At 32.8% G+C, this 24,484-nt stretch overlaps 1 protein-coding gene across 1 annotated transcript in view; it reads left to right on the forward strand.

Annotated features, from left to right (window-relative positions):
* LOC117109306 (protein unc-80 homolog) overlaps nucleotides 1-24,484 on the forward strand; it is a gene marked incomplete at its 5' end in the record, with an annotated part of 64,617 nt that overhangs the window by 14,138 nt on the left and 25,995 nt on the right. The window contains 23 exons of the mRNA XM_033251579.1: nucleotides 1,145-1,426; nucleotides 3,105-3,218; nucleotides 4,215-4,331; nucleotides 4,677-4,846; nucleotides 6,810-7,019; nucleotides 7,308-7,508; nucleotides 8,040-8,178; nucleotides 8,308-8,489; nucleotides 8,806-8,940; nucleotides 9,354-9,534; nucleotides 12,463-12,606; nucleotides 16,138-16,284; nucleotides 16,715-16,815; nucleotides 17,135-17,221; nucleotides 18,136-18,288; nucleotides 18,552-18,590; nucleotides 18,734-18,793; nucleotides 19,060-19,134; nucleotides 20,791-20,887; nucleotides 22,198-22,397; nucleotides 22,511-22,621; nucleotides 22,728-22,772; nucleotides 23,992-24,176. Of these exons, the coding sequence (XP_033107470.1) occupies nucleotides 1,145-1,426; nucleotides 3,105-3,218; nucleotides 4,215-4,331; nucleotides 4,677-4,846; nucleotides 6,810-7,019; nucleotides 7,308-7,508; nucleotides 8,040-8,178; nucleotides 8,308-8,489; nucleotides 8,806-8,940; nucleotides 9,354-9,534; nucleotides 12,463-12,606; nucleotides 16,138-16,284; nucleotides 16,715-16,815; nucleotides 17,135-17,221; nucleotides 18,136-18,288; nucleotides 18,552-18,590; nucleotides 18,734-18,793; nucleotides 19,060-19,134; nucleotides 20,791-20,887; nucleotides 22,198-22,397; nucleotides 22,511-22,621; nucleotides 22,728-22,772; nucleotides 23,992-24,176 (3,175 nt within the window). The remainder of the gene's footprint in view (nucleotides 1-1,144; nucleotides 1,427-3,104; nucleotides 3,219-4,214; nucleotides 4,332-4,676; nucleotides 4,847-6,809; nucleotides 7,020-7,307; nucleotides 7,509-8,039; nucleotides 8,179-8,307; nucleotides 8,490-8,805; nucleotides 8,941-9,353; nucleotides 9,535-12,462; nucleotides 12,607-16,137; nucleotides 16,285-16,714; nucleotides 16,816-17,134; nucleotides 17,222-18,135; nucleotides 18,289-18,551; nucleotides 18,591-18,733; nucleotides 18,794-19,059; nucleotides 19,135-20,790; nucleotides 20,888-22,197; nucleotides 22,398-22,510; nucleotides 22,622-22,727; nucleotides 22,773-23,991; nucleotides 24,177-24,484) is intronic.

Genomic DNA, 24,484 nt, shown 5'->3' on the forward strand with positions numbered 1-24,484 from the left:
ATGTTAGCTATCAAGGAGTGACGTTGTTTTTCATTGGGACCTTCGTCCCTTCAAGGCTAGGCCTATACCATCCTAGCTAGTCTAGGCCTAGAGTAGGATAAGGCTAGCGCGACATGCGGACGTTGGTACGTGTAGGTTAGTCTACAAACGTTGCCTAAATTAATTGATTTTACCCGGCAGAACGAAAGAAGAAAACTCTGCTTTTCAGTCGTCTTAGGCCCTCAGGTCTTAGGACCTTTCAGAGGTCAAATTGCCGTCAAGAATATGAATTGGCTGCTTCGCAGCAATTTAAAGTAGGATGGTGGCTGATAATTGACTGTTGTTTGCATTGTAATTAGAGTTGCCTCTTCAGTCGATTGTTTAGCACTTTGTAGCTTTTACTTCCATCACCTCAGCTTTGTTCAGCATACTTTATTTGTCACGTGACTACTCGTAGCGGTGAGGTCATCTCAATAACAGGTCACTGTAGATGGCACTGAAATCATGCCCAATGGCTTCTGTGTATGGATTTTAATTCAACTTGTTTTTGATGAGAATGTATATATGTATATATATATATGATTATATATATGATTATATATATATGATATGTTTAATTATTCAGTGTATAGTTGCTTGTGGTAAACAGGTTTGGTAATGTAATGAGATTGTCAGAGGATCTGAAAGTGATGAAACAAAAGTGAAAAATTAATGAGGATGTTTGGCTCAATCCTATTGAAAATTAAATTAAAAAAACTTGAGAACTGGTGTTTGTATACCTATTAGTGGTGCCAGTTGAACAAGCATGGGACCCCCTATCATCATATGTCACTTGTAGGAATCAGACAAATAACTACTTATTTGCTGGTCCACATCCGGGATATCTCTTTAAATGAGCTTTCTTAATACCCAAATATGGTAATTATATTTTACTGTGCATTGTGATGCAATTGGCATCGACTTCCGGGAGATAATTGATGTGAAGTGAAATCGTGCAAAAACATGCAAATATGGTAAGTTTTGTTGTTGCTCGCCGGAGTGCGAGATGCCTTCCCGTTTTCTGGGAGACTCCCGCCTTGCAGGAGACTTGGGATCGCTGCTAATGCTGTTGAAAGACGATTCGGTATTTGATGATTAATGGATTTGTTTGTATTCTCTTTTGAAGCTACTGTGAATCCACACGGATCGGCCTGCCCGCATTCCCTGAAAATGGTAGCCTGCCAGCTACTGATGGAGATCTCAGCCTTTTTCCGTGATACGTACCAGTATCTACCTAAAGTGCGCAAGGCGAGTCGAGGTGGGTTCGGTGTTATTAACCGCAATAACGAGTTTCTGGATGTGCCGCCTGTGTCTTATGGACAACGTAAAAATACCGGTTCAAGTGTGACACCCAGCCCCCCCGTGCACCCACCGCGCAGTTTAGTTCACCCGGTAGATAGCTTTACAGGTTCGTGCACTTTCAGGAACCTTCTAATGAACACTCACTTTATTTAATTAAAGAAAATTTAAAAAAAAAAGAAGATTTCTGTGGCAATATCAAAGTTGGTTGTGCCTATTATTTTCATTAATCATTTTATGAAATTTTTTTTTTTTACATTGAAAAACAAATATTACAAAAAAATTACTGAAGCATTTATGTAAAAATACAAATTACGATAATTGCCATTTGAAATTATTCTCATCAAATTTTACCTAAAATATTTTTGTGAAACTCTTTTAATTTCTTTAAATTTCAACCAAATTTTACTATTTTTTATTTCATGAATTTTGGAAAAAAATTTTCTTTTCAATAATTTATTTATTTGGGTTTATGACAACCTTTTCTTCTTTTGAATTGTTGCATGTATTTCTTTTTAAACATTTTTAGTTTTTCTTTTTTTTTTGGTTGGTGAAATGATTGGTGTAGATTGATTCACGACATTTGGATTCTTGTAAATTATAGGATTTTTAAATTAAAATATCTAATAAAACTAAATAAAAATTATATATTCATTTTCTTTTATCTAAATGTTGATTTTATATACTTTTATTTTAAAATTTTGTTTCATTTTTTTAATCATGAATAAAAAGTACAAATTGTAGAATATTTTGGTTTTTTGATAATAATCATTATTACAGGCAGAAAGAAAGATTTTATATAAAAATTTATAAGAAAAAATAAACAAAACAAAATTGATTTGATTATAAGCCAAGTTGAGATATAAGCTAAATTCTGATTGGTTGGTTTATCTGGAAGTTTAACATCTGTTGCTTGATTGTAACCCAAGTCCTCTCCATCACTTCTTACACGAATGGATTCCTCCTCTTGTACTTGAATGCATTACCGTAAATTATTCTACACTTTATCTACATTAATATATTCTGCATGCAAACGCCCTTTTGAGCATTTTTTACCTTTCCCTACCCCACTTTTGCATTTTTTCTCCCTTTGAATGGACAATTGTTAACTGCCTGGGCAGAGGCTTGTTCACGAACGTTTGTTCTAATTGGCTTGAAGCCAATATTTATCGAACATAGCTGTTAGATTTTCTGCCCTGTTTTTTGATAATATAATTGTGATATGAATTAACTTAATATTAATGATGTTATTGCTAATTAACATTCAGTTGCTTATTAATTAAAGCGCTTTATATAAGCTTACTATAATAAGTATACAAGTTCTACAACAATTGCCAATTATTAAATTATGTTATATATTATTATGTTCTTAATCTCATATGTGATATACACAAAAGTTAATGTTTTACATTTCTCTAGAAAAAAGGTTTAAAACAATTATTGAAAGAGAACATCTAAGTTAAAATGGGTATTAGAGAAGTCTTTATTAAATTATGTTATATATTATTAATATGTTCTTCATCTCCTATGTGATATTCACAAAAGTTAATATATTTTACCTCTCTAGAAAAATGAATTTAAAACAGTCATTGAAAGAGAACACCTAAGTTAAAATGAGTATTAAAGAAATCATATTGTCATCTAGACACATTTAATCTCAAAACCCATCAACACATTGAAGTGGTTCGAATAAGATGCTCTTACCCTGATGTAATTGGGACCCCACCCCTAGACACACATACCCACATAATTAGACTTCATGCAATAATTATCTGGCTGTCATTCAGGAAGTGACAAGAAAATCAGTTTTGCAGTTTCTCCATTGCCGGATGAGAAGGATTCACCACATAGCAGCAACACAGAGCTCAATATTACTGAGGAACAGAGTCGGAAGGAGAAAGGTACTTTGTATCAATAGTTTTTAGTGTGCTTTTGTCTCTGCTTTAAACATGTCTTTGGTGTCATGACAAAATGAGTCATCTTGTACACCAAATCGATTTGATACATTCAAAACAATTTGCAAGAAGTCATATTTTGACAGAAATTGTATTTTCGTGTTCCTGATGTGTTTGATAGTAAATGTACATACATTAAATGTGTTTTTGAGGCACATAATGTAAAGCTGTTTTTAGAATTGATAGGAAAACCAGCAAATAATTTTCTAGTTATTAATGTTTAAAAGTGATTTTCTCTAAAGTATGTTTACAGAAATCTGAATTTCAAAATGATCTTACTCCAGTTTTACACAAATCCAAAATAAAGCTTATAATGTCATTAGTTGAAAATATATTAGTAACTCATTTGACATGTTCGATGCGAAAAGACTCATTTTGTGATGACACTTACACCAAATGGCATTTTCAACTGTCATTGCCTTTCTCAATATTACCAACATCAGTATTGTCATCATCACCATCACTGACATGGCCTTCAGGAAAATTTTTCATGCATTAGTCTAACCTTACAGAAATAATCTTATCTATCTGTAATCATTTATACTGCGCTATTTCCAATAGATTCATAGAGCCGATAATAATGTTGTTTACTGTATTTATTGTACAACTTGAAATTAAAGAAGCCCTTCATATTACTTTGGCAGTCCTTCCCTAATAAACAAACAACTCATTACAATATCATTCTTTCATTCTAATTCTTATAAATAACTTACCACAGTATTCAGTTAAAATATACATGTCTTACAGTACCTTAGTATTTGGCTATTTGCCATACTACTAGCATAAGCACTATTGCTGATTGCATTGATGATGATGTGTGACACATCGAAACATGTCGTTTGTTACTATCATTGTTTTTTATGAGATGCATTACTTCATTCATACTATTAACTGTTTTGTAGGGTTAGTCTATTTGTATTTCTGTTTGTATTCTGTTAACAGTCCGTAAGACAAGTACTACTAGCGGAGAACCAATCTATCATAGGAAGAAGGGAATAGCATCGCCACCTCCGCTTATAGGACTAAGTCCAAGAATCCGCCCAGAATCAATCATCTTTAGTAAGTAGTAAGATGATTACAATAATTCGAACTGCTTCAAGCACATCGTACAAATTTGGAATGGCACTGTGGTTTACCCTCCATTCCCAGTTTCTGGGTTAAAATCCTGCGACTTGAACTTGTGTTATATAACATTTGTCAGAAAACTAAGGGTGGCTGGTAGGAATTTTAAGGGTAGATGGCAATAACAGTGGTAAACAGTAAATAATGAGAAAGGATTTAAAGGATGGGCGATGGGGTTAATAAAGGTGGGTGGAAAAATTCAAGGCTGGGCAGCTCCACCTCCATAACTACATCCCTGATCTGCTTTCATAACTCTAAATTTTTAAAAATTTTTTCATACAGAAAAAAGTCGTAAAGTGAGCGCCATATCAGTTGACGATGATTCTTGCGAGACGAGCAGCGTGTTCAGCGATCAGAGCCCGCAGGATCAGGATATGCTGGATTACATACCACCCCCAAACATTGAAGGTCTTGATGATATCGATTTTAGTAAAAATATGCCGTGGATCAAGGTAAATTATCTTCAAAATAAACTAAAAATTCTAATCAGCCTTGTTATTATGAGCTTAAAAAATGCTAAGATTAATTAATTGTGGTACTGTATTAGCATTCCTTATTGTGCTGTTCATTTTAATTTTTTATGTTGAAGAGCTCTTCTTTGAAGTCATCATGAAGTTATTAACAAAATCAATTTTGACCTTGGAAATGTAAAAAATGGCTATCCAATAACAGACTATGTTTGAATGTAGATAACATAGAATTAATGTTTATTGGTACACATAAAAAATTGTCTCGCTTATCAAACCTTGACTTAAATATTTATATTAATGGTACCCGTCTTCAAAGAGTTCCTTATTGTCAACACTTACAGTAGGTGTAATGATCGATAAAACTCTATAATGAAATAAACATGTAGATTATATAAGGACCAAAGTTCTTCCAGACTTGTTTTATCCAAAGAAATCAAGTTTCTTGCTCTCAATTTCTTTGCAATCAATGATATACTGTACAATGCTATTTTTAGTAGCCCCTTATTTCGATTACTGCAATGTTGTGTGGGGTAGATGTAACAAAACATTAAGCAATAAATGACAATTATTACCAGGGAGATGTAAAAATAATATATCCCTGGTACAGTATTACAGAACAGAGCAGCTAAAATAATAACAAATAAATGACAATATGATTCTGGTACACAAGCTCTTACTTAAGAAGAACTTAAATGGCCCAATCTTTAACTTAAACTTACCTTCAATGAGAAAGTAACGATGTACAAAATTAATGAATGGCATAACTCCAAATTACTTAAGAAATAAATTTTCACAAAGGCAATCAGCATATAATACTAGATCTACAAATATCCTGTACAGAGATAAACCTAATACAGAGTATGAGAAAAAGAGTTTACAATATTGATGAGACCACAAAAAATAGTACCACTCTTAAAATATTTGAAAAGATAATTTCAACATAATTTTTAGTATTTTTATGTATAGTTTATTTGGTTGTATCTTTGGTTTTTTTTTTTTTTTGGTTTTGTGCTTTTTTTTTTTTATTTTTTTTGTATAAGAGACAGTGTAAAAATAATATATCCCTGGTACAGTATTACAGAACAGAGCAGCTAAAATAATAACAAATAAATGACAATATGATTCTGGTACACAAGCTCTTACTTAAGAAGAACTTAAATGGCCCAATCTTTAACTTAAACTTACCTTCAATGAGAAAGTAACGATGTACAAAATTAATGAATGACATAACTCCAAATTACTTAAGAAATAAATTTTCACAAAGGCAATCAGCATATAATACTAGATCTACAAATATCCTGTACAGAGATAAACCTAATACAGAGTATGAGAAAAAGAGTTTGTTTGTTTGACAATATTGATGAGACCACAAAAAATAGTACCACTCTTAAAATATTTGAAAAGATAATTTCAACATAATTTTTAGTATTTTTATGTATAGTTTATTAGGTTAGTTTATCTTTGGTTTTTTTTTTTTGGTTTTAGGCTTTTCTATTTTTATTTCTTTTTTATTTCTGTGAGTAGTTCTTGTTTAGTTGTTCATTCTATGGTTAAATTTTCATGATATGTGAAAGGTACATAAGGCTTCGTGGAAGAATATGACCTAGGTGAACGAGTTTCCATTGTAAAAGAAAGATTTTATTATTATTTCATTTCTGTTATGACTACTCCCATAAAACATGGTTGTTCTTAGAACAAACTATTTCAGCGGAACCATCACCATTTCATTGTTTTCTTGCAATTGACAACCAGTAGTTTGCAAAATTTACTTTCCTGTTTTGTATTTTTATCATGTAAAGTGCCTTTGAACATGAAATATCATGAAAATGGTGCTATACAAATGTGGTTAATAAAATAAAATAAAATAAATCATCAGAAAAAAGTGGGTCTCAAGTCTTTGTTTTAAAGCTACTGTGGTGCTCATGAATATTCATATTTATTTAAGGTTGTGGTTGAGATCACTAGCAAAGCAAATTTCATCTGTAACCATCGACAGTTTTGCCATCCAAATTGCTATGAAAGGCAAAAGCGTAACTGCTACCGGTTGATGAAGGCCGTCCGGAGTATCTATGGAGAAGAAAGTGTCCTGAAGATGAACGACAGAGAAAACGTGGAAGAGCTTTCGAAAAGATTTGATCAAAAATCAAAACGCAAGGCAAGTAAAATTATTCATAGCATTAGTCATTAATATTAGTGTCCTATAATTGAATAATCATTTTTCTAATGAATATTCATGAAATAGCTTCTGTCATTGCAACAGTATTGAAGTGGATGTCTTTTCACATGGTTTATAAATTCTCATTATCAGCACTTTTGAGGCCATGAGAAATATATGGTGGACTAGGATTTGGACTTTGGACCCTGTGCTTAGAAGGCTAAGCGCCTTACTAAGCTATAGCTTCACTAAACCCCATAATTTTAATTTTATTTTTTTTTGCGCTAGGGGTCAAACAATCACACAAATGTGTTACGTGGGTTCAGCGAATCAAGAAGAGAAAGTAAGGAATCTTTATTGGATCGGCAACCAAGTGTGTTTCATGCAAGTCGTGCCAACTCCTTTATCCATAACCCGTTGCTGTTTCCTCTTGAGCCAGAACGTCCGCGTAGAGAAGACTCGCCCATGATGCAGTACCTCAAAACACAGGTGCACCTAATATATTTGGAATATTTACAAGAATAGATGGATGGATAGAATATCAATTGTCCGTGATGTATGAAGTTCAGTTACTAGTGACGTGTGTGCTGTCTGTGTTACTGTGTATGATAGGCAAGCATGTATAGGCTAAGCTAGAGTAGGGTGGGTCAGGCTACAGACACTAGCTAGTGTGGGCCAAAACTACAGTTGTAGTACTAGGGCCAAGTACTAGTATAGTATAGAGTAGGCCAGTTATTAATTTAATTGTACTGCTAACGTTAGTTTAGTAAGTTTCGTTATACTTCCATTGCCTGACCCTTTTTTTCATTGAGTTTTGAAATCTTACCACTGTTTATTGCCTATGACTTACATCGCGAAACACATACAGCCGGTGAAAACGTCTGATACGCAAAGGAGTGGGTAGGCATGTGTAAAAAGAAATTTACACTGCTAAAGAGAACAATTATTGAAACATGAACATAAATTATTACCTATTCTAGGTGTTTGCTATACTTATGTTTCACCTTATTTGTCTTTCAGGCGCTATATCTGTGGCACACCCCATTTGCATTGCTTGCCAAGGCAGCACCAATACTAACTGAGGACATATTTCAAGATATTTTACCCCTAGCATGGGAGTTGCTGTTGGACACAAACCAAGAGCTCGCTGGTGCATCAGGTGAGTGCCCTTTTTAATCAATGTTTATCATCCTATGAGGTACAAGATACAAGCATTTTGTTATCTTTAATATTTTTTATTCCTAAATTTTAACCAATTATCGTGTTTTTCCCCCCTTGCTCATTTAAGCTGCAATTGTTCTTATGTGCTCCGCCAAGATTCCAGACGCCACAATAAAGATGATAACCAATGAGATGGAGCATGAAGACTCGGGACAGCGTGTAGACGCCATTCAACGCTTTGCTGTGCTTTGGCATTTCCGCTACCAAGTCTGGCCAAGAATGGAAGACAAGGCATCTTACATATTTCGGGTAAGTATTGTTTTCTTTCATTTTTTAGTAAGCTCTATTATTCTTCTTTTCTTTTCTTAACAGCATATTTAGATGATGTTTATTCAGGGGCGTAGACTGGTTCATCCTGGATGGGTGTGAAAATTGATAATGCGGAACTAGTCAGCGGGGAAGTTGTGAAAATTGAGAATGTAAAACTAAATTTCTATTTCACTGGCAATCAGCAATGTTACCGCTGTCAAGCACTCAAACAGAAGATAATTCGTCAGCTGATGTAGTTTGTACCCGGTTATGGAGATCAAATACTTAATAATTATTCTGTTGACTTTTTCTCTAGGTCTCACCTCCTAGCATAGATTTCACCTTACCATCGCCAACTATTGGGCTCGCCAACATACCTGTCGTGGCCCCTCCGTGGATGCCAGACAGCGGGTATGAGCTTGGGGACAAAGTTTCAACTGAGGAAGTCTCGGTAAGTGACAATCTAGTGACAATCAATTTCCAATAATATCATAATCACATAAGATATAAAATAATTATCAAATTTTACATTAAAATTTTTGAATATTTAAAAATGTATGCAAAGCAATTAGCAATTAAGTTTAATTACTAGAACATCTAAACTACTAAATTTTCAATGGCATTGAGATAAATATTTTATTATTATTTTATATATATTTTTGAACCTACTTTTTAAATGTAAAATTGATCATAATATTTCAATAGTATATTAACAGTGCAAGTTTTCTAAATAAGAATTTCCATTTAAAAAAATCAATCTGGATTGTTTTTTTTAGTACAAAGTTGGATGATTATCTTGGAGACATAACGTGACATTGTGCTTTTAGGTTGTACCTATAGTTTTTAATTGTTTGTCTTCTATAGCGGTCCTTTACATCCGTGGCAGTATCACGGACAAACCAACGTCAAGAGCAGCTGAAGAGAACAATGCAGCGGGAGGCTGAACGTAAACGAAAATCCAGAGAAACTTACCATCTGACGACAGCTTCGGTGGCGCAACAAGCAGCTTATGAGCCGTCCCATCACACATCGTCTGATGATGAAGGTAGGTTTCTGCTTCAAATTATGATTTGCTCACTGTGTTTGAAAAAATATTTGAAAAATTTACAGTATTATTAACTGACAGATGAAATTTTGATAATCTTTTATATGGGTTTTTGTTTCTGATAATAATTTCTACAGTCTTTTGTATTAGATGTAAAAGAATAATGTTTTGATGACAACTCTTACAAATGTTTGGATGTAGTAATTATTAATCTTAAATAAAAATGGTAAATATAGTTTTACTACCAAACCTGCATTAATGATTCATAAATAAATAGACATATTTTATGAATATTTGATATAATATATCAAAAGTTTTGTATAATACATGTGAAATTAACTAAAATTACATTGCCATTCATTCATTCAAAAGTTTTGCTCATGGAATGTTATTGAATGAGTTGTGAAAACTTGACTAATCAGACAAGCCCACTTTATTGATCAAACAGTATATTAAAGGAATTAATTGCATATTATTTTGTGAATGCTTACCAGAATATACCTGGATTTGCAGAACTTGGCTCCCAAAAATAATGGAATCATTTAGGATTGCAAAGTATACTTATAAGGAAGATCTAGGATAGTTTAGGAGAGGGGACTGATCGATAAAAAATGAACACATATCTTAATACTTGGAGCTTCGTCCTTATACATGGTCCAACCAGACATGTTGGAAACACGGTTAGCAACCAGTTCTCTTTGAGGTCAATACATGCTTCTGCATTTGTTCACAAATACTATGTTTCCACACCCACTACTTTGTACATTTATTTTAAGAATCTACATCTCATTTTTTTACCAACCTCCTACAACCATCAATTTACCCTTGCTTTCCCAATTCTCCTTTGCATGGAATTGTTTTTTGGTTTTATCCACTCTAGGAATTACATGTTAATTAATAAAAAGCTGCTTTTTATTAAATATATTTTAAATCTTATAGCACCAGTATTGGACATATAGTAAACGTTACTATACATAAATGTAAATCCTTTAAACATTAAGTGAATCCCGTGGATTTCGTAGAACACTATCACGTTTACTGGGAAGCTAGAGTCATTCAGTACCATGCATAAATGAAAAGGGTATGAGGATGTGTATATAGATTAGAATGTTGGGCAATTCCATTATTTTTGAGAGGTAAGTTCTACAAAGGGAAAGTTGGCATTTATCAATTTTTTACAGGCTCCTATAACTAATATCACTCCTAAGATTATTAATTTAAGTCAAGGAATTTTGATGGCATTTCTGGTTACTAATTAATAATAAGAATTATTAAAATTTGAATGATTTCTAATTAATGTTTATTAGTACTGTACCTCTTCATTTGATTTGCCAATGTTGTTTTCGTAATAGAATCTTATCTTAATGATTCTAAAGCATATTATTAATTTTGTACTAAATTTGTGTAGATGTGTTTTCAATAAATGTATACTAATGTTTATTTAATCTAATTGAATTCAATCTAATGATATTCGTTTCCATTCACAGTCTTTAAACAAACTTCTCCCAACTCCAATCGTAATGTCGTTGATTTCATTTCTATCGAGTATAACTACAGTCTTTTAGCAAATGACCACCAATATTTTATCATATTTCTTTTAATATTTTTTCACTTTTTACATATTTTCCTCTTGAATCATATTCACTAAATTTTTATTAAATCATTCTGATCTGATTATTTGATTTTAATTATTGTGTTCTTTTAATTATTAATGATAAATGTGATGTTCATTAAATATACTTTCATGTTTGGTGTTATATTTGTATAATATAAACTCATCAACTCAAACTTAACTCATTAATTTGAAGTCATTATTTTTAAAACAAAAGTATAATAATAAATATTTATAATGAATTTAATTTTTAAAAATTAGTAGTTTCTTTCAGCCATGTGTGTTTTGTTTTATGCAATGTTGCATGTAAATTGATTATTTATTTTGCATTTATATATATGATGTTTGACCTATGAACTCTTATGATATTTCTATCTATAGAGGGCAGTATTGTGTGTTTGTAAATGACATGTTTTGCATGTTGATAGCTCTATGTAATTAGTAGTTTATTTTTATTCAAGTTTATTTTGACACTTTTTGAGTAAAAGTATATAAATTATGAATATAATATATAAAATTAATATAAACTTATTTTTTATAAATCAAAATGGATATTAGAAGAGACCATTTTTGTACATTTGGTATTGATCTTGAAATCTTTAAACAATACATAATAGAATGATTATAGCACAGTATTAGATTTTTTTAAGATGAGAAAGATAATTAATATAATTAATGTAATGAAAATATTTAAAATGAATAAAAAAATCTCAAGAAAATTATATAGTTGTGTAAATAAATTAATCCATTATAGATTTATAAATATTGAAAACAGTTTTACTAGAATTATTTGAGCTCAAGTAGGAAAAAAACATTTAGCCTCGGTTAACTATTGGATTGTTTCAAATGTGTTTGTCATAATATGCGTATGTTTGTGTGAGTGACATTTGTTTTTTATTCCTTCTCTATCCGCTTCATTCTTTTTTCTTTCAGATTCTTCATTTTATTGTTTATTTTCTCATTCACATGAATTCAATAAGCATTCTTTACTAACGACATTTAAATTGGAGTTGAAAAAAACCACATTGAATTGTAAAAGGTCATAGCTATAGCAACGCTATGCTATCTGATTTAGCCTCACGCTTTCAAACAACCTTGTGTGCTGTAAGGAATGATATCACAAATAATATGCTAACGCAATCTTCCTTTTAATGATCTAACCCCTCTGAATTGTGTTTTTACTTAGTATACTTATTACTAGTACTTTGTGTGTGCCATTTGCTTTTCCAATAATCGATTTCACTCCCTTGAGAAAATAATTCTCTCTGTATGTATGTGTTGCCATTTTTTGCATTTTGTTGATATCTGCTTTGTAGACGACACTATTCCGCTGTCGGCACGCCGTGTTTCCATAGCCCCGCCCCCCAGCGCCAATAGCGTGAACCGTACTCGAAGCACGTCGATAAGACGCGCATCTCTCTGGTCAGGCGGTACTGGCACCGGCATTAATATAACCTCAGGTAGTTCCGTCATATTATTACCATTTTCATCTCATTTTTTAAAAAACAAAATCATTTAACATCCAAGAATTACAAAAAATAAAACTACTGTGCATGCTCCATCCCAGTGCATTATGGGATGGACAGTAGACACACCTTTTATTATATTGATGAGGCAAATTATTGTGAATTTTTGCTTCTATACTTTCCTGCATGTAAATAAATGCACAAACTCCAACATTACTAATAGCATGTTTAGATATTAACATTCAGAAAGATGACATTATAAAGGTCATCTCAAATCCCTCACCTTTAGATTACCACCAATGAACTATGTTGAATAGTGAATTATGACCTCTGTTTTATGCAACGATTGGATTAAATAGTCAAAAACTTGTCAAAATTTAATAAGATAAAAATGCATATACCTTATGATACATAACACAAACAAAACACACACCCCAGCAACTTAATTCTCAAACACATGTTCATACACACTGCAAACATATTTAAAGATTTTGTCAACATTAAGTCAGTTGAATACCAATAACATAAGTTATCAAAAAGAAGATAACTATTTTAAAAGAATCAAACAAACTTAAAAGTTTCCATTATTACTTTAACTGGTGGTGTCTTTAAAAAAAAAAAAAAACCCATAAAACATGATACTGGCTAGTCTGGTCACAGAGCTATTAGGTTTAATAAGTCATGTTTTCTTTTAAATTCGGTGATAGTTTAATTAGCTATACAAATTTTTTTTTCGCTATCCTTACCTCCATTTTCTGTCTATTATTGTGTCTGTCCATTAGTCTGTCTATCTGTCTGTCCATTTGTCTGTCCATGTATCTTCCCATCTATGCCTCTATTTGCCATTACTTACTTAAACCTAATTTCCTTTGTATTAAAAGCTATTTTTGTAAATAGGCTTTGTTCATTAGTTACACAAAATTGTTTACTTATTAAATCACCAAATTGATTTTGTTATATTGTAGCACAAAATTGTCTTTTATTATAATCTTTTAATCATCCAATTTTCACACTCTGTGATGTATTCTACTGTTCGGTATTGAACAGGTAATACTCAGATATACACTGTACAACAAACATCATACTGCTGAACTATGAAAGCTATGTAAAATTCTAGTTACTAATAATATTAATATTTACTTATTTACCTAGATCATTTCCAGATTAAAAATGTGTTCAAAGCACTTTACATTAATATTGCTAAAATACAATTGTATGTACTTTTACATTTCAATACACCTTTTGAGTGAACATTTACCTTATTTCCTAAATATAATTTTCCAACAAAACTTAATGTTCTAATTTTTTTATTAATTAAAATAATATAATATACATATTGAACTAGAAAATAATAAACAGTAGTTTACTATAAAAACTTTTTTTGTTAAAACAATGAAACATACAGTACATCATTTGTACAAGCGATCAACATAAAATTGCATTAACAAAACACGTAAAACACAAAGAAAGCAGGCATTACATTCATATAAATTTCATATAAAAGTAAACTGAAAAGTAATTAAGAGATAATAATTAAAATTAAGATCAGTACATAAAATTCAATATTTACTTCTTTAAATTTTACGTAAATCACTTAAATTAAAACCAAAAGCAGTCATTCAAAAAATCACACCATTCAGTAGAAAAACAGATTAATTGACATGTTAATTCACAGTTTTCTCAATGTATTTTTCAGAATTAATGTGTTGAATATCGTTGTCCATCACATTTCGCGTGTATTTTGTATGTAAATTTTTGTTGCAGAATGAAAAGAAATCCCATCCCTAATTGATCAATTTTTCCCCATGTTTAATTTTGTGGCAACCCTCTATTTGGTTTGTTACATTGCATGTGCATGCTTTGCTTCTGTAAGCACTAGCATAGAAAAATTAATATCTTGTGATATTCATCCAGCAATGTGAAACTTGACCTTTCACCTTTACACTGCATGGATAATTGGCCAATAGTATTTGTTCTTATATAACTTTTTGGTTTCAGGAATAGGAGAGTTTCTAACTTCTTTATTTTTACAATACTAATACACTTCCTTCATCCTTTGATTTATGGTCAATTGGTTTTTTTTAAATATTTATGTTAGTATCTTAAGTTTTTGTCCACACTATCAAATTTTCTTTGACAAAAAAAAAGTGGTATGCCCATATATAGTCATGATGTGCCCATATATGGTCATGATGTGCCCATATAGGGTCATGATATGATGTCATCATGACCATATTTAGGCAAAAATAAAATATTCTTTGACAAAAAACTGTTGTATGCCCATATATAGTCATGATGAGATGTCATTATGACCATATAGGCATGTCATGTTTTTGTCAAATAAAATTTGGAAGTGTGGACAGAGGCTTTAGTAGATTTAATATATTATATATTAAACAAAATATTATGTTTTCCACACATTATTGTTTTTCATTTTTATGCACAATAATGTTATTGATTATAATTTATCAACTTTTCTTTGGAGTTTGTGTTTTCTTAGATTTAATAATTTTTCATTATTATTATGTTTGTTGTAAAAATATACTTATGATACATGTTGTTCCATCAAATTTTTCATTAAATGTGTTTATTAGGAAGTTTTCAAAATCACTATGTAGACATTACACATCAGGATTTTCCAAATTGGCTCCACCTAATAGACACGAATGGCAACTAAATTCTTAAAATTCATTGATTTTTTGGTGTGTTTCTTGGTTGGAATGCCAGTAAACTTTTTTAAATCACTTGGAAATTGAGCTTTAGAATATTGTCTGAACTGTTTGCTAATGCTGTAAGATACTTGTGCTATAGGTTACACCTACTAAAGGGCACATAACCACAGCTGGCTGATTGTGTTTATTCCGATGCGATGCTGAGAACTAGTGTTTTTGAAGTGATACAGAGTTTGCATGCCTATCAAAAATTAGAAAAAGAAATTAATGTAATTTACAGTTAATTATATATTTTGATTTTGAAAACTTCCTATAATAATTTGTCATCATGAAATATGCCAATTTTTGCAGATATTTAATTGTTTTAATTACAAAAAAATATCAATAAATTTCATATAATACTTAATAAATTGAATAAACCTAAATCTGAGGTACAAACTAATATTATGGAAGTAAACAGTTTAAATAATAAGAATTTATACAGTTGTTACACCTGATCATTTAATCTATATTTAGAAACATGCCCAATGTGAGAATTCCTCAACTTACTCTCATAAAATATTGAGTAGCTCACTTAAAAGTCTGGCAAATTCACTTAAAAGGATCAAATAAGGTCTCAACATCCAATTTGACACTTATAAAATAACATAGGTTTTTGCTGAATTATGGAATTTGTCCTGTGAAAATTTAAAAGCCACTATGCAGCATATAATAGAAAATTAAAACTACATGCTAAGATTGTTGGCCATTCTTACATACCTGAATCTGAAATCCTGAAGAGGAGGAAGAGTGAAATATAAAAGATTAAAATTTGGAAAATGGAATGGAAAAGTTGATTAAAATTTTTTTTTAGCTGGTGATGATGATGCAGTGTTTCCAGAGCGCTACCATCACAATCAGCCAACGTTTCAGCTCTTTTTCCCATCATGCATCTGTAGCACACTCGTGCACCTGATCCGGTTGCTTGATGATGGGGAGGTGAATGCTGAAGGCATAGCAGGTGAGATTGAGCCATCAATCAAGATAAATTGAGGCGAAAAAATCTGGGCAAATCAACTCAGAATGTAAACAACCCAGGGTAAAACAGCCTAAGGCAATACAATAATAATGATGATAATGATGATGATGATGATGATGATAGTGACAGTGACGGTAAAGGTGACATCGATGTTGATGGTGATGTGACGTTGATGGCGATTATGCTGCTAGTGTTGATGAAGATGAAGTCATTGAAGGTTTATTTGGATAACATTCTTATTGTTGATGGCGGTGGTGATAGTCCATTACTAATAGTAATGACTATTGATTGTGATGATCATGGTAATGCAGTGATGACGATAACATTATTATAGTGAATGATAATAATTCAATGAAATGATTTTTCATTTATTAATTGTTTTTGTTTTTCTTTTGTAATTCCTTGTTTCTAGTTGGTGAGGTTGCGGGTAAGGTTCTGTGGTCCTGTTTGGTAGAGGAACCAGCATTGATCCTACGTTATATCCTGGAAAAAATAACTATACGAGAGAAGCAGGTTTGTTATTATTCAATAACTATGATATTAACATTAGTATTAATGATATTAGTGATGTTGATGGTACTTACCATGTACTTACTTACACTTTTGGGTAGCGAGAAAAGAAAATAAATCACTTGCCGAGAGAGAGAGAATGGATTGAACCTTAAATGGAGGCTCAAAGCCTAGACTTTATCCAGTATTGTGAATTAGCTATGTATACTTGGTACTTACCGTTTCGGTACGAGTTTCCCGCGTAGCTATACACAATGGTGATAACACTGTCACTTGTTATATGGTCGAGCTCTGGATTAATATCTTTTTTTTTAAATATTAGGAAGAGATAATACTGCTACTGAAGAAGTTACTGATCCATGTTGACGAACTGCCACCCCAGACAGCCCACACATTGTTTAATTATCTTGTAAGTGATATTAGAAACCTAGGCTGAATATGGGAATGGTAAGTGATAATGAGGATATAAAGATGGTGAATATAAAGGTCATGATGCTGAGTATTGAGATAGTAATGTTGAGAGGGGTGATGTTGATCATGATGGTGGCGGGAATAATGATGATTATAATGGTATGAAATATGGTGGAAAAGATGATATGAAGATATTTAATATTGGGAGAGATAGGGGTGAGGGAATATGATGATAACATTTAATATGGTAGTAAAGATGATGGTAAGGATGACATTGATAATACACTATATTGTAATAATGAAGATGATGATGATGATAATAATGATGGTTATGATAATGATGATTGTGGTGGTAATGATTATGCTTAAAATGATGATAAGGACAACAATGATGATGATGAAGGTTATGATAGTGGTGATATTGAGTTTGGTGATAATTGTGTTGATTTTGATGGTGGTAGTGATTTCTGAAGTCTGAAGAAGACTTATTTCCAGTGGGGTCCTTCTAGTGGTGATTGGGCAGAACACCGGGAGACAATCCCCTACTCTTTTCCTGTGAGTGTACTGCGTTCTTTAACATGCACATGGACCGTAATGCACGCAGGACCAACGGCTTAAACGTCTCATCCTAAAGACGGTGCTCTGTCGTAACTTGTATTCAGCCCTCCAGCTAAAATGCAAGGAGAGCAGCGAAAATGACACTGATAGTTATGATCATAATACTTAAAGGTGGTAGTGAAGGAAAAAAAAGATAGAGATGTTGATGATGATGTTAGTGATGTATGTGTCAGTGTTGATGATGAAGGTGTTGAAGGCAATGCCACCGAAGATAATGGTAATGATATTGGTGGTAGTGTAACGATAAATCATTATTTTCCCATTAAAAATTGACATTTTAAATTTATTTTCAAGCTTGGGTTTCTGATGTACACGTGCCGTACACCCCACTCTGGTGCAAGTGAGGCCATTGCGAATGCACTGTCAATCATCTGGCGGATTATTCCATATGTTGTAGGGGTATCTTTCAAAGATTTGAAGCAGACTCTTAAGAAAGAGCAATGTGATGTAAGTAACATATTACCCATAACTGAATAGACTAAGCCAATTCATTTATAAGTGCTATTTTTACATAGTATTTTACTATGCAATGCAATACAATTACTGCAATGGCGGATTCACTGAGTTCTGATTGTGATTTCTTTTGATTTGTTAGCCAAAGAATTAATACTATTGATATTGCTTTATTATTATTATTGTAAATTATTATTTAAATTTTAAGTGCTATTTGATATTGTTGCAATATCGTATTTTCTGTTTGATTTCCTCAGCCAACAGTCCTGGTCAGCGCTAATGTACCGTATGCTAAGGTAATGTTTTGATTTTTATTATCTACAATTACTAATTAAATTATTATGGTCTAAACAACAATTTTATTCATGTACTGTAGACAAATTTTATAAAGTTAAAAAAAAATTAATGCTAAACTTTTTATTTCTTATTTTCCAAACAGAAAGTGATAATACATGGTCCGATTGAATCTGATATTCCCACCCAGTTGCCGGTCAATGAGGTAAGTTAATTCTCACACTGTGATTGTTCTGTCTATCAAAAACCTAATAAGGAATCGGAAATAAAATATTGATCTATCTGAATATTTTTATGTTGTGTACCAAAAAAGTTGTTTTGTGACAACACCTCACATAAGTGCTTCTGATTTGGTTTATGAAATTTAATATTTTTATTTTTAGTTGTGTTGATAATCCTATGCTTTTATATGTTTTTCATATTTTAAACAATTACATATTTCTATTGTTTAAATAATATTTTGTACTAAAGAGGCAACGACGAAGATTCCGCAAGGTATTCAAGTGGCGGTTGAAACCCTCGTGTGAAGCGATGACGTCCAATCAGGTTCTCACAGAAAAGAAACTAACCGTATCTAATATATGATGAATATTAATTAGAGTTAATGAATATTCACTGTGTGTTATAAATATTCATCAAACTACACAATTGCTTATTTGGGAATTGTCGCTTAGCCAATCATATACAATAACAATGCTTTATGTGTTTGTAACTTGTTTAAATAGTTTGCTGTGGACTGGTTGTAATATTGCTTTATTTGTTGTTTATTTTTTTGTCTGTAATGAATTTTATTTATTTATTTTATCAAACTCATTTAGCAAAATGTGTATTAAGATATGTATTCAATTTGAAACGAGTTACGGTATATATATATACAGTATATTATACACACATATTTTTTTATTTTATTGGTTTAAAATTTTATTGAATAAGTGGTGTGATTGTGTTCATCTGGGACCGCTATCACCTATAGCTTTTCATTTCATTGCTTTTAATACCAACAGTGTTTATTTATGGAGATAGATAATGGCTTTCTATCATAAGATTGCTGTCAGTTCTTTATTTATCATTTCATTGTTTAGACAGGTCGGAAGATCATCATCATGCAGTAATTAGAAAAATCATATACTGTAACCAACCTCAATTATATTGGGCAAATTGCTGTACATAGTTTGCTGTGAACTGGATCAGATATTTATCGTTTGTGATTGAGTTTTTTGACACGTACCTTTAAATTAATTCCCAAAATTGTGTGATCGGTCAAAGATTTTTTTTTTTTCATGCAGAATTACTAGATATTAGAATGACTGGCAAAAATCTACATCTTTGTCTGTATAGTGCAGTTGATTTCTATATGTTTATACATATACAATTGTAAGACCATCATACTGTCTTTATTGATGATATCCAGTGCTGCTGCTGAGTTCTCAACAGTGCCGTAACCAAGGACGTACACACCACCCTATATAAAGTACCCCACTCTATTTAGAGCACCCCTACTGAAAATGTCCTGGACAGTATATACTCAATTAGTTGATAAAAACACCTCACATCAACTCATTCCCTACATACTATAGTGCCTTCTCACTTCCCTTCCCCCCACCCCTCCCTCCACCCATCAGCCATCTATGTCAATACCTCTTAAACACCACTGGTTATCAAGTTGAGACATAACATATTTTATAGTGGTTATGACGAGGTATTGACCGGGCCACTTTAGTACAGAAAGTATTGAGCCGGAAACCACCATTTTCAATCACATTGGTTTAGCTTAGTTGGCAGAGTGTCATAATGGTACTTTGAAGATTACTGGTTTGTACAGTATCTCAACAACAGCCAATATATTCTTCATTCCACTTTACTGAAATCTAAAGGACAATGAAGCAGTCTTAAGACAAACATATAATTAGACATACTCCCACTCTTAGTATCAAAAATAAATTTGACCTTTTACATTTGTAAGAATAATTTCAGATATATGATATGAAATTATGTAAACTCATAAATTAAGGATCTGTTATTTCATTGCTTACAGTGTAGATTGCTGTTCCTTACCTATCATTTTAATATTTATTTTTACAATATCATTTAATACCATTTTGCAGTCGTGTGCAATAAAGTGTAACTTTCATTTTCATTTTTGCTTTTAGGCTTCTAACTTATTTTTACTGAAATATTTATAATGATTTTGTGTTTGCATAGGACATGCAATTTCAGCAAATACTTGAAGACTGCTTTGAGTTCTACCACATCTCACCAGACCAGCAGGCTTGCCACTTCCTTATTGATAAGAAGACAAGTAAGTTATTAAAACAAGAGTCTGTGTTAAACTGAGGTTTAACACTTCGTATATGCACCTTTCAGACGAGGCTTTTGGTGACACTATTAAAACATGCTAAAATCATGGAGAAAATATCTTCCATGCTTAAATACAGTACATTGTAGCGCAAGTTATCATATTGGGTTTTCAGCAACAGTTCATAATAAAAATAAAAAATACATAAAATAAAATTTCTTAAAATAAAAAATAAAAAATTGAATACCAAGACGTGATTCGAACTTACGACTTTTGGTTCTTTAGAACACATCCTTAACCAACCGCACCATCCATGCAACATGCTCTATTAGTGGTAATGGCAGTATGTACAGTCCTTGCTGAAACCCCTGTTTTGTTTTGTAGGTGTAGGGGGCACCTTGGGATCAGACTCAGCAAAAGGGCCATGAACGTTCATTGAAAATAGCCTGTAGTTTATGTGTACAAAATTTTCTGCACAACAACAACAGCAGTGAGGTTTTGCGAGGAAACTTGAAAAAAATACAACATACTGTATATGATAGTTCCCAAGAATCCTCTAACCCATAAAGATTTATCATGTATTTTATTGACAAGTACTGTAAGGTATCTTTAATAATAAATAATAAATAATATTAAAAAAAATAAGTGATTATTGTTTTTGTGATAGTATTTCGTGGCTGTTTGTGACTATTGCTACTTCGACACTCTGCCTTTGGATTTTTAAAACTAGGCACTGGAGGAAAACAAGTGTTTGATACCCCTTTTCCTCCAATTTTTAAATATTGAAAAATCTATTTTGTAACGAACGATTCAGAGTTATTTGTCAGACATCCCATCATTTTCCTCTGAAGTCTGGCTTTAAAGGTGCTGTACTAAACATTATTGCTACACTAGAACATGAGAGAAGCTTAGCTCAGTCGGCCAATCTGGTGGTAGCCACTGTGTGTGCTCTGAACCGCGGATATCTCTAGGTCCCAGGTTCAATTCCCATCGCTGCCTGTCCTTGTGTTTTAGTTGGAGGGCTGAAATACAAGTTACAATAGTGCACCGTCTTTCAGATGAGATGTTTAAGCCGTTAGTCCTGTGTGCATTTATGGCCCATGTGCCAATTAAAGAACGCAGTACACTCTTCGGAAAAGAGTAGTGGATTGTCTCCCGGTGTACTGCCCAATCACCACTAGAAGGACCCCACTGGAAATAAGTCTTCTTACTAGACTTTCGTGGGGTATTCTTGGTATTTACACCTAGGATACCCCACGAAATCCAATCCAATCCTGCTGTATATATATTGTATGATTTCTTGTATTGCTTAGACCAAATGCTTGCCATGCGTTCGTATGTTCGTGACTTCTATATGTACAAGAGGATGCAAAGTCCGGAGCTTAAGCTGCAGTACTTCAGCCGCCAGTCTGGCATTCAGCAGTTACAGCGACAGGCGTTCACAAATAAACTCGCTGAAATTGGACGAGTGTGTTTCACATTATCAACTCTACAACACACAAACCCGAATCAGGTCAGAATATAATTGAATGCATAATTAGTATTTATATCCGTGTTTTTGAGAGTGATTTTCATTAGGATTGTTGGCATCATGGTTACTTACAGTTTTGTTTGTTTTAATCCTAGATGCCAGTTCATATCTCATTCCTGCATGGAGAGCTGATAAGGCTGCCCTCATTCCCTCGCAAGACACTCGATGCAGAGTTTGATCTCTACAGAAGCCCAGCTCTCGGAAAGGTATTTTGTTGACAGTGATTAATTGATAAAAGTTTTAAAAGGAAAATAAAGCATTTTTAAAATGTTATTTTAATGCCATATCTTCTCTTTTTTTTTTTGGATTTAGGAACTGTTTGGTTTAGATGTTATTCACAAACTCCAGTGGGTTAAGGTAAGGATTTTATAAAATGTATTACTTTGCTAATTTTGTTCACGTGGTTAAAATGAGTGATAGAGTGGTTGCAATTCTGGCAATTCTCTAATCCAAAGTTTGAGGTTCAAATCTTGCGTTAACATTTGTTTTCTTGGACAACGAACTTTCAAAAGTTTGTCTCTCCTCTTTGAAGTACAGGTAATGGTAGAAAATGAATGTTCTGGGTTGAATGTTTTTTTAATCTATAATCTGAATATTTACGTGTAACTAAAAATATACCTCAAGGAGCAGAAACGATTGAACATTATGTATACTGTAGTTCTCTGGTGGAAGCCTCTTGAACACAAAATTGGACCAATTTTAGGAGGTGGTCTTAACCCGAAGAGTCCCCAGTATATTATTTAAACTATTCTACTTTAGAGATAGCCATCAAAAAGCAAATTCTCTACGCTGCCTGTCCAGCGTAAGTCAGCTAAACTACTCATGCAAATTACTGTCTGGGCTTTACTGGGGAATAGCTGGTTTGTGAATTGGGACGAAAAATAAAGGGGTAGGCTGATAGCCGATGAACTATGTTAATTGTTATTGTTTCCAACTACTTTAACAGGGCAATAATGCTAAGCAAATTGAGATGTCTATTTCGTGAATGGCTATTGTTCCTTAAAGAACACCCCTACGACAAAAATATAACCGACCTATTGTCCCAGCATGTGACTTCGCCCATGCCCAAGGCTTGTCCTCATTCCTTTGTCCTCGGTCAACGAACGACGATCACACCCAAGCGATTCGAAGAGTGTTAAAATTAAATAGAACAACAGACATGCTGTCGAACTTACGCTCGTTGGCCCTCAACTACCTTCCTTATGGTCCGCGAGTGGTTAGAGTCTCATACTTCGGCTGTGGCGCCCACTGTTTCGGAGGATTCGTCCCCTCCTGAGGCTATACTGGGTCTATCAACTGAGTCCCTCGAACCTGCGCTTGTTTCTCTCCTTAAAACCCAAATGGGTATTATTGCTAAGGAGGCCTTTAGAGAGGCTTCGGAGCAAGTGTAGGCTGAAGCCCAGCTGCTTACTCCCACTCCAGCAGGAGAGGTTAATGCTTATAGCTGATGAACTATGTTAATTGTTAATAATTCCAACTACTGTAACAGGGTAATAATGTTAAGCAAATTGAGATTTTCATGTCTCTTACAAAAGTATTTCATTAAAGAATTCATTTTTGTTCTTTTTTTCTTTAGTTGATTTCAACAATGTTTAACAACATGTCAGCAGACTTCCAGTGGGGAGGTGACATACAGCTTTTCATTAACGTTATCAATGGCGCCCTCTTGTTACACTGTGAGGACATGGCAATCTTGCGTGTGTGTCTTGCCACCTACATTAATATAGCACGGCACTTCAAACAGATATTTGCAACTAAAGGGTAGGTTATACCTTACAATTATTAGTTGAAGTCTATAAAAACAAAATATGTCAATGTCAATATTACTTTATTTTATAATAGGCTGTTGCTTATAATTAATATGACGATTTTGTATAATATAAAATATTTGGAAGAACCATGATTTGGTGATACAAGTCTATTTCGTGAATACTTAACTGGATAACCGACTAATTGCCATTGTTCCCAAGACGGAACACCCCTTCGAAAAAAAAATGGAACAGTCCGACTCAAGGCGCCACGTGCGAACCGTCTCCCTAACAAACGTCCTCATTCCCTTTTCGACGTTG

Source organism: Anneissia japonica, unplaced genomic scaffold, assembly GCF_011630105.1.
Source record: "Anneissia japonica isolate Jap-2015-1 unplaced genomic scaffold, ASM1163010v1 scaffold287761_len698747_cov189, whole genome shotgun sequence".
Classification (NCBI taxonomy): domain Eukaryota; kingdom Metazoa; phylum Echinodermata; class Crinoidea; order Comatulida; family Comatulidae; genus Anneissia; species Anneissia japonica.